At 47.5% G+C, this 14,707-nt stretch overlaps 1 protein-coding gene across 1 annotated transcript in view; it reads right to left on the bottom strand.

Annotated features, from left to right (window-relative positions):
* The window catches only part of f5 (coagulation factor V), a 166,967-nt gene that overhangs the window by 22,788 nt on the left and 129,472 nt on the right, over window positions 1-14,707 (bottom strand). Inside the window, exons 21-22 of the mRNA XM_070893456.1 lie at window positions 13,803-13,958; window positions 2,328-2,472 (exon numbers count right to left, since the gene is read on the bottom strand). Of these exons, the coding sequence (XP_070749557.1) occupies window positions 2,328-2,472; window positions 13,803-13,958 (301 nt within the window). The remainder of the gene's footprint in view (window positions 1-2,327; window positions 2,473-13,802; window positions 13,959-14,707) is intronic.

Genomic DNA, 14,707 nt, shown 5'->3' with positions numbered 1-14,707 from the left:
ACATTCTTCCTGCATCTAACCTGTCTAAGCCTGTCAGAATTTTAAATGTTTCTATGAGATCCCCTCTCATTCTTCAGTAAATACAAGCCCAGTTGATCCAGTTCTTTCTTGATATGTCAGTCCCGCTATTCCAGGAATCAGTCTGGTGAATCTTCGCTGCACTCCCTCAATAGCAAGAATGTCCTTCCTCAAGTTAGGAGACCAAAACTGTACACAATACTCCAGGTGTGGCCTCACCAAGGCCCTGCACAACAGTAGCAACACCTCCCTGCCCCTGTACTCAAATCCCCTCGCTATGAAGGCCAACATGCCATTTGCCTTCTTCACCGCCTGCTGTATCTGCATGCCAACCTTCAATGACTGATGTACCATGACACCCACGTCTCATTGTATCTCCCCTTTTCCTAATCTGTCACCATTCAGATAATAGTCTGTCTCTCTGTTTTTACCACCAAAGTGGATAACCTCACATTTATCCACATTATACTTCAACTGCCATGCATTTGCCCACTCACCTAACCTATCCAAGTCCCTCTGCAACCTCATAGCATCCTCCTCGCAGCTCACACTGCCACCCAACTTAGTGTCATCCGCAAATTTGGAGATACTACATTTAATCCCCTCGTCTAAATCATTAATGTACAATGTAAACAGCTGGGGCCCCAGCACAGAACCTTGTGGTACCCCACTAGTCACTGCCTGCCATTCTGAAAAGTACCCATTTTTACTCCTACTCTTTGCTTCCTGTCTGACAACCAGTTCTCAATCCATGTCAGCACACTACCCCCAATCCCATGTGCTTTAACTTTGCACATTAATCTCTTGTGTTGGACCTTGTCGAAAGCCTTCTGAAAGTCCAAATATACCACATCAACTGGTTCTCCCTTGTCCACTCTACTGGAAACATCCTCAAAAAATTCCAGAAGATTTGTCAAGCATGATTTCCCTTTCACAAATCCATGCTGACTTGGACCTATCATGTCACCTCTTTCCAAATGCGCTGCTATGACATCCTTAATAATTGATTCCATCATTTTACCCACTACCGATGTCAGGCTGACCGGTCTATAATTCCCTGTTTTCTCTCTCCCTCCTTTTTTAAAAAGTGGGGTTACATTGGCTACCCTCCACTCGATAGGAACTGATCCAGAGTCAATGGAATGTTGGAAAATGACTGTCAATGCATCCGCTATTTCCAAGGCCACCTCCTTAAGTACTCTGGGATGTAATCCATCTGGCCCTGGGGATTTATCGGCCTTCAATCCCATCAATTTCCCCAACACAATTTCCTGACTAATTACCCTTTCATAAAGCTCTGCTGACTCTGCTTGACTGTATTATGATTTTCTAAATGTTCTAAACTTCCTTAATAATGGACTACAACATTTTCCCAATGACAGATGTTAAGCTAACAGATCTATAGTTTCCTGCTTTCCATCTCCCTCCTTTCTTAAATAGTGGTGGTACATTTGCGGTTTTTCCAATCCGTTGGGACTCGCCAGAATCCAGGGAATTTTGGTAGATTACAACCAATGCATCCACTTCTCTTAAGACCCTAAGATTGCAGGCTATCAGGTCCAGGGGACTTGTCCACCTTTAGTTCCCATTAGTTTGCCAAGTACTTTCTCTCTCTTGATACTGATTGTTTTAAATGCCCCCCTCCCAATAGGCCCTTGATTATCAAATTTTGGGATGCTTTTAGTACTTTCTACCGTGAAGACCGATACAAAATATTTGTTCAAAGTTTCTGCCATTTCCCTGTTTCCCGTTATTAATTCCCCAGTCTCATCCTCGAAGGATGAACATTTACTTCAGCTACTCTCTTCCTTTGTATATACCTGTAGAATCTCTTACTATCTGTTTTTATATTTCTTGCTAGTTTACTCTCATAATCCATCTTCCCTCTCAAGTTAGGGTAGGGGGAGCCCTGGATATTGGGCTTCGGACCTCATTCCCACATAAACAGCATTGCAGGAGGAGGCCATGCAGGCAAGTGATCAGTGGCCGAAAGGAGGGGCGTTTCTGGACCTCACCGGGGACATTGCTGGCCACAATCCAATTGAAATGCCACCACTTTTATCCAGGCAGAGAACAGTTTACTCAGCATTGACCTTCTTAATCTGTAGATGTTCAGTTCTATTCAGGGCCATTTACCAATAAAATCATTGGCAAGCTTAACACAATTTTTTGAATTTAAATGTACATTTTCTGTTTTTTTAGGTACTTTTTATACCAATTCATATCTCGCTGACATCAGCCATTTCCCAGCTGGAGTGGAGGGGGGGAAAACCGGAATAAATGAAAAAGTTACTTGCAATTATACTCACAGTCTATTTCACAACCATATAATTCCATGCGAAGAGTAGGTCTGACTCTGAAGGATGTTGGATTTAATTTTAGATACCTTGCGATAATGGGAGGGTTGAACCGGTTAAGCTTTATTTCTCCAGCGTTAGAATTTCCTTCAAAAATCTTCAAATGGATCACGGGAAAAAAAAATGGAACAAGTTTTCATAGAGATCAAGAACAGATACTAATTAGGAACACTTTTGATATTAAATGAAACAACCTGTAGGCAAGCTATTTTTGTACATTCAACTTTTAAAAAGCATTTTTGTCGCATTTCTGTTTATCCATCTTCTCAAGGGCACCCAACTCGAGGGTGAGCAGCAATCTGATCTCAGGACCCACCAAAACCACTGGATAATTCTCCAGTAGAGATTGTGTGTGCTGAGGGGCTCAGAGAGCCTCACCAATGAACCTGAGTCTTGCCCCAAACATCACCCCGTAAAAACCTCATTCTGTATGGATGGTGGACTCTCCCAATTTTCTTTCCTCCTTCAAGGAAATCAGCTCATGATGGCTCAATATCTGGTGCCAGTTTGTCCCTGCTACTCTGCAGCATAGCCCCTACTTCATATAAGATTATTTTAAAATAACGTAAGAAGTTTTAAGAATAGCAAATAAACCATTGGCTCAATCAACCTTTTTCACAGATCAATCCCATCTACCTGCTTCCTTATCATTTCATTTGACAGGGCTCAATTTTCCCCAATGCCGCTTTTTGGCGTACTGAAAGAGTTACGCCCATTTTTTTGGCCCCGACTACTCAAAAAAAACCCTAGCAAGTTTCCCTGTTCTGTTTTTTGAAATTGCCGCCGTGTAGCCTGTCCTTTAGCTTGGAGGCGGGGGGGGGGGGTGGGGGGGTGGGGGGGTGGGTGATGGAGCCTAATGTCTGCACTGAAAAAATGATGCCCCCCTTTTGCGCATGCGTGAAAAAAGAGAGACTTTTTGACGTGATTGCTATGGGCGCACATGCCCAGTACAGCTCCCGGTCTGTATTTGGCCATTTTTAAAGAGCCAGTTGTGTGCGAGAACTTTCATTCTCATTGGAAAAATCGGAGCTGCAATACAAGATGCAACGCGGCTCAAGGACCAAGAATTTCTTACAGGATGAAGTGGAGGCAGTAGTTACTGTAATTGAGGCCAGATGGCACGAGCTGGACACCAGCAGAGGTCACATAATAGTTTCACCAAAAGAAATGAAGAAATGCTGAAACCAACTTGAAGATTATTGTGGAATGGTGGCCACCCTGAGGTCCGGAGCCCAGTGCAAAAAGTAGCAGGACCTTGGTCAAGCAGTTAGTGTAGGTAATATTTTCATTTATTCACTGGAATTGCAATTGTAAATGTGACCATCTGTATATGTCCCACCCACAGAAAAACACCCTCTCTAAAAAAATCATATTTTCATCTTTGCAGAGGAAAGGGGCACATAACAAAAGGGAAGGAACTTGAACAGGAGGAGGTCCGGTAAATCTGCACCCACTGACACTCATGGAAGAGAGGGTCGCTGCTTTGATGGGTCCTGCCTGGAGAAAAGCAACCACCACGGCACAAGCTGGGCCCACACTCGAGGGAGAGGGCAAGTCCTGTAAATTCCACAGTCTGGCTTTGCCAAATGTTAAGTACTGTGTGGGTTAGCCATGCTTTGGTCCATGGGGATGTCTCCATCAGCTACGCTTCGGTTGATGCAATGTGCTATCATTCATCGTGGTCCTGCAAGTGAGCCTGCTGCCTGCGCTGTGTGAGCCTACTCATGCCACCCTGCCCCCTCCTCTGCCGTTCACCATTTGTCTGTTCTGTTTTATTTTGCAGAATTTGAGGCCAACCTTGACGAGGCTGAAGCTGATGCAGATGATGATTCAGCTGTGGACGAGCCTGAAGAGACGAACATCTTCCAATCCCACCTTTTAGACCAAGAGCATGGGAGTGAGGGGGAGTGGGAGGTGATGGATGAAGCCCACACTGTAGTACTCACTCTGGAGGAAGTGCAGCTGCCGCCCACTGAGGTGCCAGGCCCTTTCCTGAGTGGTACGAGTGTTGGTGGGACATTCCATGGTTTCTCAGAGTCCGAGGTTGTGGGTCCCAGTGGGGTACAGCGAGGCACACCCAGGGCCTCACTGTCCGAGGCTGCGGGTCCCAGTGGGGTACAGCGAGGCACACCCAGGGCCTCACTGTCCGAGGCTGCGGATCCCAGTGGGGTACAGCGAGGCACACCCAGGGCCTCACTGTCCGAGGCTGCGGGTCCCAGTGGGGTACAGCGAGGCACACCCAGGGCCTCACTGTCCGAGGCTGCGGGTCCCAGTGGGATGCAGTGAGGCACACCCAGGGCCCCACCGTCTGAGGCTGCGGGTCCCAGTGGGATGCAGTGAGGCACATCCAGAGCAAGGAGGGGAAGGAGAGCTCGACCTTGTTCTCCTGAGGTGCAGGACCTAATAGATGTGGTTCAGATGATGGCAATGAGTGCGGAGAGCATTGACCTTACGCGATCACTCCTGGACACCATCAGTGGGGTGGGTGCTGAGATATCGGGACTGTCGGAAGAAGTAACAACACTCTCACGAGAAATGGGAACACTGTCTCGGAACATGAGGGAGGGAATGTTGGAGGTAGTTGAGACACTGTCAGAGCACATGAGGGAGGGAATGTCAGAGTTAGTTGCTGCAATTAGGGAATAGGCCCAGACCCTGCACCCATTGACAAAAAGAACTGGCTCTCCCACTCCAATCCCTACACCAGCCTCTGAAGAGGCCCAAGCCGGGCCTTCCAAATTACTTTGCTGTTGTTATTATTATTATTGTTGTTACTGTTATAACTGTTGTCAAATTAAAAGTTTTTTGTAAGTGATGTAAATTTACAAGTTTAAAAGTTTGTAAGTGAGCTTAGAATTTGTAAGTGATCTTAACTGAAAATGTTAAAATTTGATACAAGAATATTTTTATTAAAGTACAAACAAATGTTTGTTAAACTTTTGAATAAAATATATTTTAAATTATAACAATCATTTCCATTATTTGTTTCATTATGAGCACGACTTTTTGAAGTAAATAAGAATCATTTCCATTATTTGTTCCATTAAAACACAACATTACGGAACATGTCTAAACAGTAAACATAGTCCATGTGGAATAGTTGTCACTGAGCCTTCAGGCAGCAAAGCGTTCATGGATGAACTGCTGGCGCAAGGCTCGAACAATTATTAAAGGGGCACGACAGCCCACCCTCCTCCGCTGTTGTGCTCAGGGTTCAGGTAGTTGCATGGCTTCCTCGTCCTCCTGCTCCTCCTCATGATCTGCATCTTCCTCATCATCATCCATCACTCTTACCTCGGGTGGGTCTTCTACTACCAGCTGCTGCTGCCTCATGATGGCTAAGTTATGCAGCATACAACAGTGAACTGACCGACAATCTCAGGGGAATATATAGCAAGTAGCCTCCGGAATACTCCAGGCATCGGAAACGCTGTTTCAAGATGCCAATGGTCCTCTCTATAATGCTACGCGTCGCAATGTGCGACATGTTGTATTCACGGTCAGCTTCCTTCCAAATTACGCGTAGGGCTGTCAGGAGCCAAGTGGCGAGGCCATACCCTTTGTCTCCCAGCAGCCCTTCTTGTAAAGTCCTGTCCCCTCAGTACAGATTCACACGAGGCATGTAGTGAAGTCAAGGTCACTCTGGACCTGCACCTTTATTTCACAGCTCTGGAATGCTGCACTTGCCTGAGACCTGCTCTTATATACCTGTCTCTTGCAAGTGCACCCCTGGTGGTAAGGTATGCTTGTGGTTACAGGTCATATCTTATTACAGTCATGTGTAGCATGTCAGGATACAGTTAGATCTAATAATGTAAGATACATGACATCACCCTCCCCCAAGGTCTTAGTCTTTATAGGTTCAGTCTCTCAGGTGGTCTACGCTCTCGCGTGGAGCGTCTGAGTTGTGGTTCAGTTGTTTGCCTTGGTGTCTGTTTTTCTTTGGGTGTGGTTGCTGGTATCTCGCCTGGGCTGTCTGTTTCGATTGGTGTGATTGTTGTTGACTCGCCTGGGCTGTCTGTTGGGATTGCCCTTTCCTCAGGTTGTTCCCTCTGTCTGTCCACCAGGTGTGGTGCGAGTTCCACATTGTAGTCTGCCTCTGGTTCCGCAGTGTTATTGGTAAATCTGCTTTTGACTTGGTCTACATGCCTCCGGCAGGTTTTGTCATTGTCCATTTGTACTACCAGTAGCCGGTTTCCTTCCTTGCCCGTTACTGTCCCTGCAATCCATTTGGGACCCCTGCCATAGTTTAGTACAAACACTTTGTCCCCTATCTCATTCCATCTCCCCCTCGAATTTCTGTCATGGTACTCAGTCAGCTTATGGCGCTTTGCCTCAATGATTTCGTGCATGTCTGGGAAGATTAATGAGAGCCTTGTTTTTAAAGTCCTTTTCATCAACAGTTGCGCGGGGGGGATCCCAGTCAATGAGTGCGGACGAGATCTGTATGCCAGCAGCAGTCGCGACAGGCGACCCTGCAGTGTGGGACCTTGGATTTTAAGCATGCCTTGTTTAATGATTTGCACTGCTCTCTCCGCCTGGCCGTTGGAGGCCAGCTTGAACGGTGCCGTCTTGACGTGATTTATGCCGTGGTCAATTATAAAGTCTTGGAATTCTGCACTGGTGAAGCACGGACCATTGTCACTGACCAATATGTCAGGGATTCCGTGCGTTGCAAACATGGTTGCGAGGCTCTCCACAGTGATGGAGTTTGTGCTTGAGTTTAAAATGGTGCATTCGATCCACTTTGGAAATTCATCTACAACTACGAGGAACAGTTTGCCCATGAATGGGCCTGCATAGTCTACGTGCACCCGCGACCACGGTTAGGGAGGCCAGGGGCTCAGTGGAGCCTCCCTGGGGGCATTGCTGAGTTGGGCACAAATGGTGCACCTTCGGACGCGGAGCTCCAAGTCCGCGTCAATATCAGGCCACCAGACGTGGGATCTGGCTATGGCCTTCATGAGAACGATCCCCGGGTGTTCGTGGTGGAGATCCCGGACAAATGCCTCTCTGCCTCGCAGAGGCATGACTACTCGGCTGCCCCACATCAGGCAGTCTGCTTGTAGTGATAGCTCATGCATGCGCCTGTGAAAGGGTTTTAATTCCTTGGGGCAGGCATCACAAGCCTCTGCCCAGTCACCGGTTAGGACACATCTTTTTACTAAGGATAACGTGGGGTCGCTGGCCATCCAGGCTCTGATTTGGCGAGCGTCATGGGCGAACCTGTGGACTCAAAGGCATTGATTGTCATGACTATCTCACAGTCCTGTTCATCAGACCCTTCCGTGGTCGCCAGGAGTAGCCTGCTGAGCGCGTCGGCACAGTTGTCTGTGCCTGGTCTGTGCCTTATGGTAAAGTCGTAGGACGCCAGCATGAGTGCCCACCGTTGAATTCGCGCCGAGGCGTTGGCGTTTATTGCCTTGCTCTTGGATAGGAGGGACGTGAGAGGCTTGTGGTCAGTTTCTAATGCGAACTTGGCCCCGAAAAGGTATTGGTGCATCTTTTTGACACCGTACTCGCAAGCGAGCGCCTCCTTCTCTACCATTCCGTACCCGCGCTCCGCCCGTGAAAGTGACCTGGAGGCATAAGCTATGGGTTGTAATTTGCCCGCACTATTGACATGTTGCAAAACACACCCGACCCCATAAGCTGATGCATCGCATGTGAGAACTAGCTTTTTACCTGGGTCAAAGAAAGTCAAAACACTGTTGGAACACAGAAGGTTGCGTGCCTTATTGAAGGCGCGTTCCTGGGCGTCCCCCCAAAACCAATCGCACCCCTTTCTGAGTAGCACGTGGAGAGGCTCCAGCAGCTTAAGTTCTGCATAAAGTTCCCAAAGTAATTGAGTAGCCCGAGAAAGGCGCGCAGTTCTGAGACATTTCGGGGCCTGGGTGCCAGGTGAATTGCTTCTGTTTTGGACTGTTGGGCGGATTCCATCAGCGGCAATCATTCTGCCCAAAAATTTAACCTCGGGTGCGAGAAACAGGCACTTGGATTTCTTGACTCGTAGGCCTACCCGATCCAACCGCTTTAGTACTTCCTCCAAATTATGGAGTGGGAGTCGGTGTCCCTGCCCGTGATAAGTATGTCGTCTTGAAATACAACCGTCCCCGGGATGGACTTGAGCAGACTCTCCATGTTGTGCTGGAATATGGCAGCTGCCGACCTGATGCCGAATGGGCATCGATTGTACATGAAAAGGCCTCGACGTGTGTTGATGGTGGTGAGTAGCTTGGATTCCTTGGTCAATTCTTGTGTCATATATGCAGATGTGAGGTCTAGTTTTGAGAAAAGTTTACCTCCAGCAAATGTGGCAAATAAGTCCTCCGCTCTGGGCAGCGGGTACTGGTCCTGCAGGGAGACTCTGTTTATGGTAGATTTGTAGTCCCCACAGATTCGTACGGATCCATCAGGCTTCATGACTGGGATGATGGGACTTGCCCAGTCGCTAAATTCCACAGGTGATATAATGCCTTCCCGCAGAAGCCTGTCTAGTTCGTGTTCAATCTTTTCCCTCATCACATAAGGTACAGCTCTGGCCTTGTGATGGACCGGTCTTGCATCCTGTGTGATGTAGATTTTGACTTTGGCCCCTTTGAAAGTGCCCACACCTGGCTGAGAGATGTTCAAATCACTTTATAACTGTTGAGCAGGAGGTCCGTTCCTCTAATGACATGGCATGGACATCATCCCATTTCCAGTTTAGTTTTGCCAGCCAGCTTCTCCCCAGCAGTGCTGGGGGGTCTCCGGGGACAATCCACAGGGGAAGTCGGTTCACTGTCTCTTTGTGTGTGACAGAGAGCATGGCGCTGCCGAGGACTGGTACGATTTCTTTGGTATAGGTCCTTAGTTTTGGTCTGTCTCTTTTATGCGGCCACAGTTGTTCAAATTGTTGAGCGCCCATGAGAGATTGACTCGCTCCCGTATCCAGCTCCATGTTGACAGATATCCTGTTGAATAGGACCCTCATCATTATAGGAGGCGTCCTGTTGTAGGAGCAGCGGCCATTGATCGTGTTGACTCGCTGTACATCGGTGTCCCGGGTACTGTCCCCACCGTCTTCTGGTCCACTTTCCGACCCATCCGATTCGTATACCAGCCGAGCTGCTGTTTTTTTGCACATGCGGGCCAAATGCCCTGTACTTTCACAATTTCTGCAAACAACCTGCTGAAATCGACATCCCCTTGATGAGTGCCCACCCCCACACCTCCAGCACAGACCTGTTCCATTGTTCAAAGTGTTCCCAAAGAATGAGCTGCGTCTGGCTGATCTCTCTTGAGCTTCTCTCAGTTTGTAGTTGATTGCTCGCATTGTGGGTTGATGAGGTGTGAACAGCTGTTCCTGTGGCCCTTGATGGCTTCTGCCTGCTGGCGAGAGCCTGTTCTCCCGGTTTTGTCTGTGTGTGGGGGCAGCAGCTTGTTTAGTGCTGTGAACTTCTTGTTCCGATATTTCGTTAGTTGTCGTACCTGCATTGTAAATCAACCTCGTTTCTTCTTCCTCTACCAAGAATGTCAGGTTCTTGGTCTCTATGAGCTTTCAGAATATGCTTGCGTGGCCTATTCATTCAATGAAAAAGTCTCTCAGCATTTCTCTCCTCAGTTCATCGGAGAACTCACATAAACTAGCCAACCTCCGAAGTTCCACCACGAAGTCGGGTATGCTCTGGCCCACACAGCATCTGTAGTTGTAGAACCTGTGTCTGGCCATGTGTAGGCTGCTCGCTGGCTTCAGGTGGTCTCTTACCAGTGTGCTCAATTCTTCAAACGACTTGCCTGCTGGTTTCTGGGGTGCCAGCAGATCCTTCATTAAAGCGTATAGTTTCGAGCCACAGCTGGTCAAGAGATGGGCTCTTCTCTTGTCTGCCTTATCGTCGCCTAACCAGTCTTTGGTTACAAAGCTTTGCTGGAGCCTTTCTATAAAGTCCTCCCAATTGTCTCCCGCATTGTACTTTTCATCTGATCCGTTGTTCGCCATTCTGTGGATTCTGTAATCCCGTAACTCATCGCCACTGTAAAGTCCTGTCCCCTCAGTACAGATTCACACGAGGCATGTAGTGAAGTCAAGGTCACTCTGGACCTGCACCTTTATTTCACAGCTCTGGAATGCTGCACTTGCCTGAGACCTGTCCTTATATACCTGTCTCTTGCAAGTGCACCCCTGGTGGTAAGGTATGCTGGTGGTTACAGGTCATATCTTATTACAGTCATGTATAGCATGTTAGGATACAGTTATATCTAATAATGTAAGATACATAACACTTCTGGCTGCTGCTGAAACATGACAGATATAACGCTATCGAGTAGGATGAACGCATCATGGATGCTCCCAGGATATCTTGCATCAGTTGACATGATGCGATGCATGTCATCACACACGAGCTGCACATTAACAGAGTGGAAGCCTTTTCTGTTCCTGTACATTTTGGAATCCTCCAAAAGGTGCTCGCAAGGCAATGTGGGTACAATCAATGCAACCCCATGCAGAAGGCTTGTCCGAGGAAAAGCAATCAATATTGCCCCCATGATTAAATTGTTTCTTTGCAAGAAGCTCAAAACAGCAGGTCCAGCTTCTTTGTTCTCTCTCTCCCCAAGGTCGACGCCCTAGTATGGACCACACCCAGGTCTGCACACGCACAATAGGCTTGCTTAGAACAGGAAGCTAGACATTCAAATGCGGACATTTGGGGCAACGAAGTCTAATTAAATTCTTTAATTTTAGATTTTTTTCAAACTACCACTCCACCATCAACTGAACGTTTCTTCACCGGGTTCAAGGGTCGGTTGGCATAATTGCTTCCTCGCCTGGACACAGGGGTACGGCAAAACCCCCCTCCCTCCCTCGGGCTTGTTTTGATGCTGCTGCATAGTGTAAGGGTTCTCATGCCTTCAGTTCGGCTGCCACCCCCGCACCCTGGGCTTGTTTTGAAGCCGAGCCCTGAGCGAGGGACCGATTCTGCCGGCCGACACTCCGACACTTGAGCCCAGTTTGGAGACATTCGGAAGTGGCGTGGCACTTTGAAAAAGAATCCAAAATGAAAGAATTGCATTAAACTTTCAATTTCTGCATTTTAGATTTGAAAAAAATTAAGCTTGATAATGCATATTTAATATGTTCTTGTCTGCCTCCAATACTTCACCTAAAAACAATGGCGTCTTTCTGTGCCGATTTTGTAATGTGCGATGATTTTTTGGGAGTGATCACATACGCCATCCTAGGAAAAATGTAAGTTGGCCAAACTTGCACAAGTGTGAAAAACTAGCGCAGACATCAGATTACGCCCCCAATGACGCAAATAAAAACAAATCTAAAAAAAATCGTAACTAACTGAGTTACGCTGGCACACAATCTTTGGGGAAACTTGGATATTTTAATTAGTGCCAAAAAAACAGCGCAGATCACTGGGGAAAATTGAGCCCAGTGTTAGCCGTGATTCAGTGGGTAGCCTCTGAGTCAGAAGGCTGTGGGTTCAAGTCCCAATCCAGAGACTTGAGCATAAAATCTTGGCTGACACTCCAGTGCAGTACTTTTGGATGAGACATTAAACCGAGGCCCTGTCTGCCTTCTCAGGTGGACTCCACGCACTCTTTTTGTGCTATTTCTCGGGAGAGAGAATACCAGCATGAACTGAGGGAAGAGAAAAGTGCCAGCTTGAATTGGGTGGAGGAGAAATGATCTGAATGGAGTGATGTGATCTGAATGGAGTGATGAGAATGTCAGCATGAATTGAGGGGGGGAGAGAAGAGGAGTGCCAGTCTGTACAAAAAAAGGAGAAAGGTGCCAGCATAAATGAGGGAGAAGGGTGGCAGCGTGATCTAGGTAGGAAGGGGTGAAAGGTGCTATCACGAACTGAGATAGGTGAGGGAGGAGAAAAAAAAAAGAGTGCGATACAAACAATTTAAAAACAACTTTAAAAAGTTAACAGAATTCCAATAATAAAACAAAAGAATTTGCATTTATATGGAGCGTTTCATAGCCACAGAGCACCCCAAGGTGCTTCACAGCCAAAAAGTACAGTAGTTTTGAAATGTAGTCACTGTTGTAATGTAGGGAAACGCAGCAGCCAATTTATCTCCAAGGTCTTCTGTACAATGAGATAAACAACTTTATACACATAGATAATCTGTTTTAGTGATGTTGATTGAGGGATAAATGTTGACCAGGTCACTGGGGAGAACTCCCCTGCCGTTCTCCAAAAAGTGCCACGAGATCTTTTGCTTCCATCTGAGAGGGCAGACAGGTTTAATGTTTATCCAAGAAACCTCCGACAGTGCAACACTCCCTCAGTGCTGTGCTGGAGTGCCAGCATAAGTTATGTGCTAAAGTCTCTGGAGTAGGCCTTGAACCTATAACCTTCTGATTCCGAGGCAAGAGTGCTACCACTGAGCCAAGGCTGAAATGAACAATAAATATTAAAAATGCTCCACAATTTCTCCAAGAAATTAGGGAAAATCTCTAACTTTAGCCACAATCTTCTAGTGTACAAGCGATGGAGTGCTGAGTACACCTGCAGCTTAAATTATGACAAGCCCTTGCTCCAATGCATTTTTTGTGTAACTGTGTGTTATAACTGGGGCTGTTGTCAGCTTTTTTATTGTTTAGCTTTTGGTAATTTTCCAAGCTGACATATATGGAAACACATCCAATTGTCTTGAGCCCATATAGGCAATCCACCTCAGTGGCTTTCTTGATATTATTCTGTAACTCTACTATTCCTTGGGATGAAAAGTTTAGCCAGATTTCCGTTCTTACGCCAACCTTTCAAACTTGTGTCCCCTGTTATTTTAACCCTTCACCATAGTGAACAATTTGCCTGGATTCATTGTCAAATTTCTTCATAATCTTGAACACTGCATATATTCAGCTTGTTTTTGCCCCACATGATACTCTAACCATGAGAGTGCACAACTTACTCCATGCTTGTGGAACCTTGCCTGTGCTGTCATGTAAGTGGCCCTTTGGAAGTACATGGGACTGGCTTGGGGTAACTTATCTTCTGATTTTATGCTCATTCCTGTCTGGCCTCTTTTTAACAAAAAAAAAGCAATGTTTTTCCTCTTTTGGCAATTACATGGCTAAAGTTTGTAACTCATCAAGTGGACAACCGCAAGCATAGAGGCACATCTTATCATTGCACCTTTTGATGAATGGTGGGGACATGAGATGGGCATGTCAGACGGAGGCAAGAAAGTATACTGATGATTCAGTTTTAGAAAAAATGTACATTAGAAACAATATTTTGCACATATAAAGCAGAACAATGCTCAGTCTGAGGTGTTTAGTTGAAAATACATTGACAGAGGAGTCCCACATTGTAAAAATTGGTAATATTCCCAGTCCATCCCTCAGCAGATTGTAAGGGTAGAAGTTGGTACACAACCATTGTTCGTGTGATAAATTATTCATAATTCATAATTTACACTGACCTGTTTGTAGCTTCTGCTGTTTCCATTGTAATACTTCCAATTTTTCCCATCCCCACTGTATTCAATGGAAAAGGCTGTAATGTAACTTTGTACAAAAAAATTGCTGGCTCCTTGCGTGGCAATCGAGGTAAGCACCATTGGCCTTTCCAGATCAACCTGTGACAACAACGCACATCGATTAACTAACACAGGAAAAATCACACCAATTATCAATAAATTGCTGACCAGAGTTGGACCAGCCTGTAATGTCTTCATTCTTTGATATTGGACATAGACTGGGAACTGTCAGAGAGAAATTATCAGGAGCTTCCACGAATTGCTGAAAAATATCCAAAAATCTGCCCACTCTAACTGTGCCTAGGAGGACTACTCATTCATCTTTAAGACATTCAATTGCATTGCATGTATTTATGTGGAGCGGAGGTCAGACTCAGGAACCGGCGAGGAGCGGGAGGTCGGGGAGCGGGAGGTCGGGGAGCGGGAGGTCGGGGAGCGGCGAGGAGCGGGAGGTCGGGGAGCGGGAGCGGCGGGGAGCGGGAGCGGCGGGGAGCGGGAGGTCGGGGAGCGGGAGCGGCGGGGAGCGGGAGCGGCGGGGAGCGGGAGGTCGCGGAGCAGGAGGTCGGGGAGCGGGGAGGAGCGGGAGGTCGGGGAGCGGGAGCGGCGGGGAGCGGGAGCGGCGGGGAGCGGGAGGTCGGGGAGCGGGAGCGGCGGGGAGCGGGAGCGGCGGGGAGCGGGAGGTCGGGGAGCGGGAGCGGCGGGGAGCGGGAGCGGCGGGGAGCGGGAGGTCGCGGAGCAGGAGGTCGGGGAGCGGGGAGGAGCGGGAGGTCGGGGAGCGGGAGCGGCGGGGAGCGGGAGCGGCGGGGAGCGGGAGGTCGGGGAGCGGGAGCGGCGGGGAGCGGGAGCGG

Source organism: Pristiophorus japonicus, chromosome 11 (assembly GCF_044704955.1).
Source record: "Pristiophorus japonicus isolate sPriJap1 chromosome 11, sPriJap1.hap1, whole genome shotgun sequence".
In the NCBI taxonomy this organism is placed as follows: Eukaryota; Metazoa; Chordata; class Chondrichthyes; family Pristiophoridae; genus Pristiophorus; species Pristiophorus japonicus.
The sequence above is the reverse complement of the archived record's forward strand: the minus strand, read 5'-3'. Positions and strand labels throughout refer to the sequence as shown.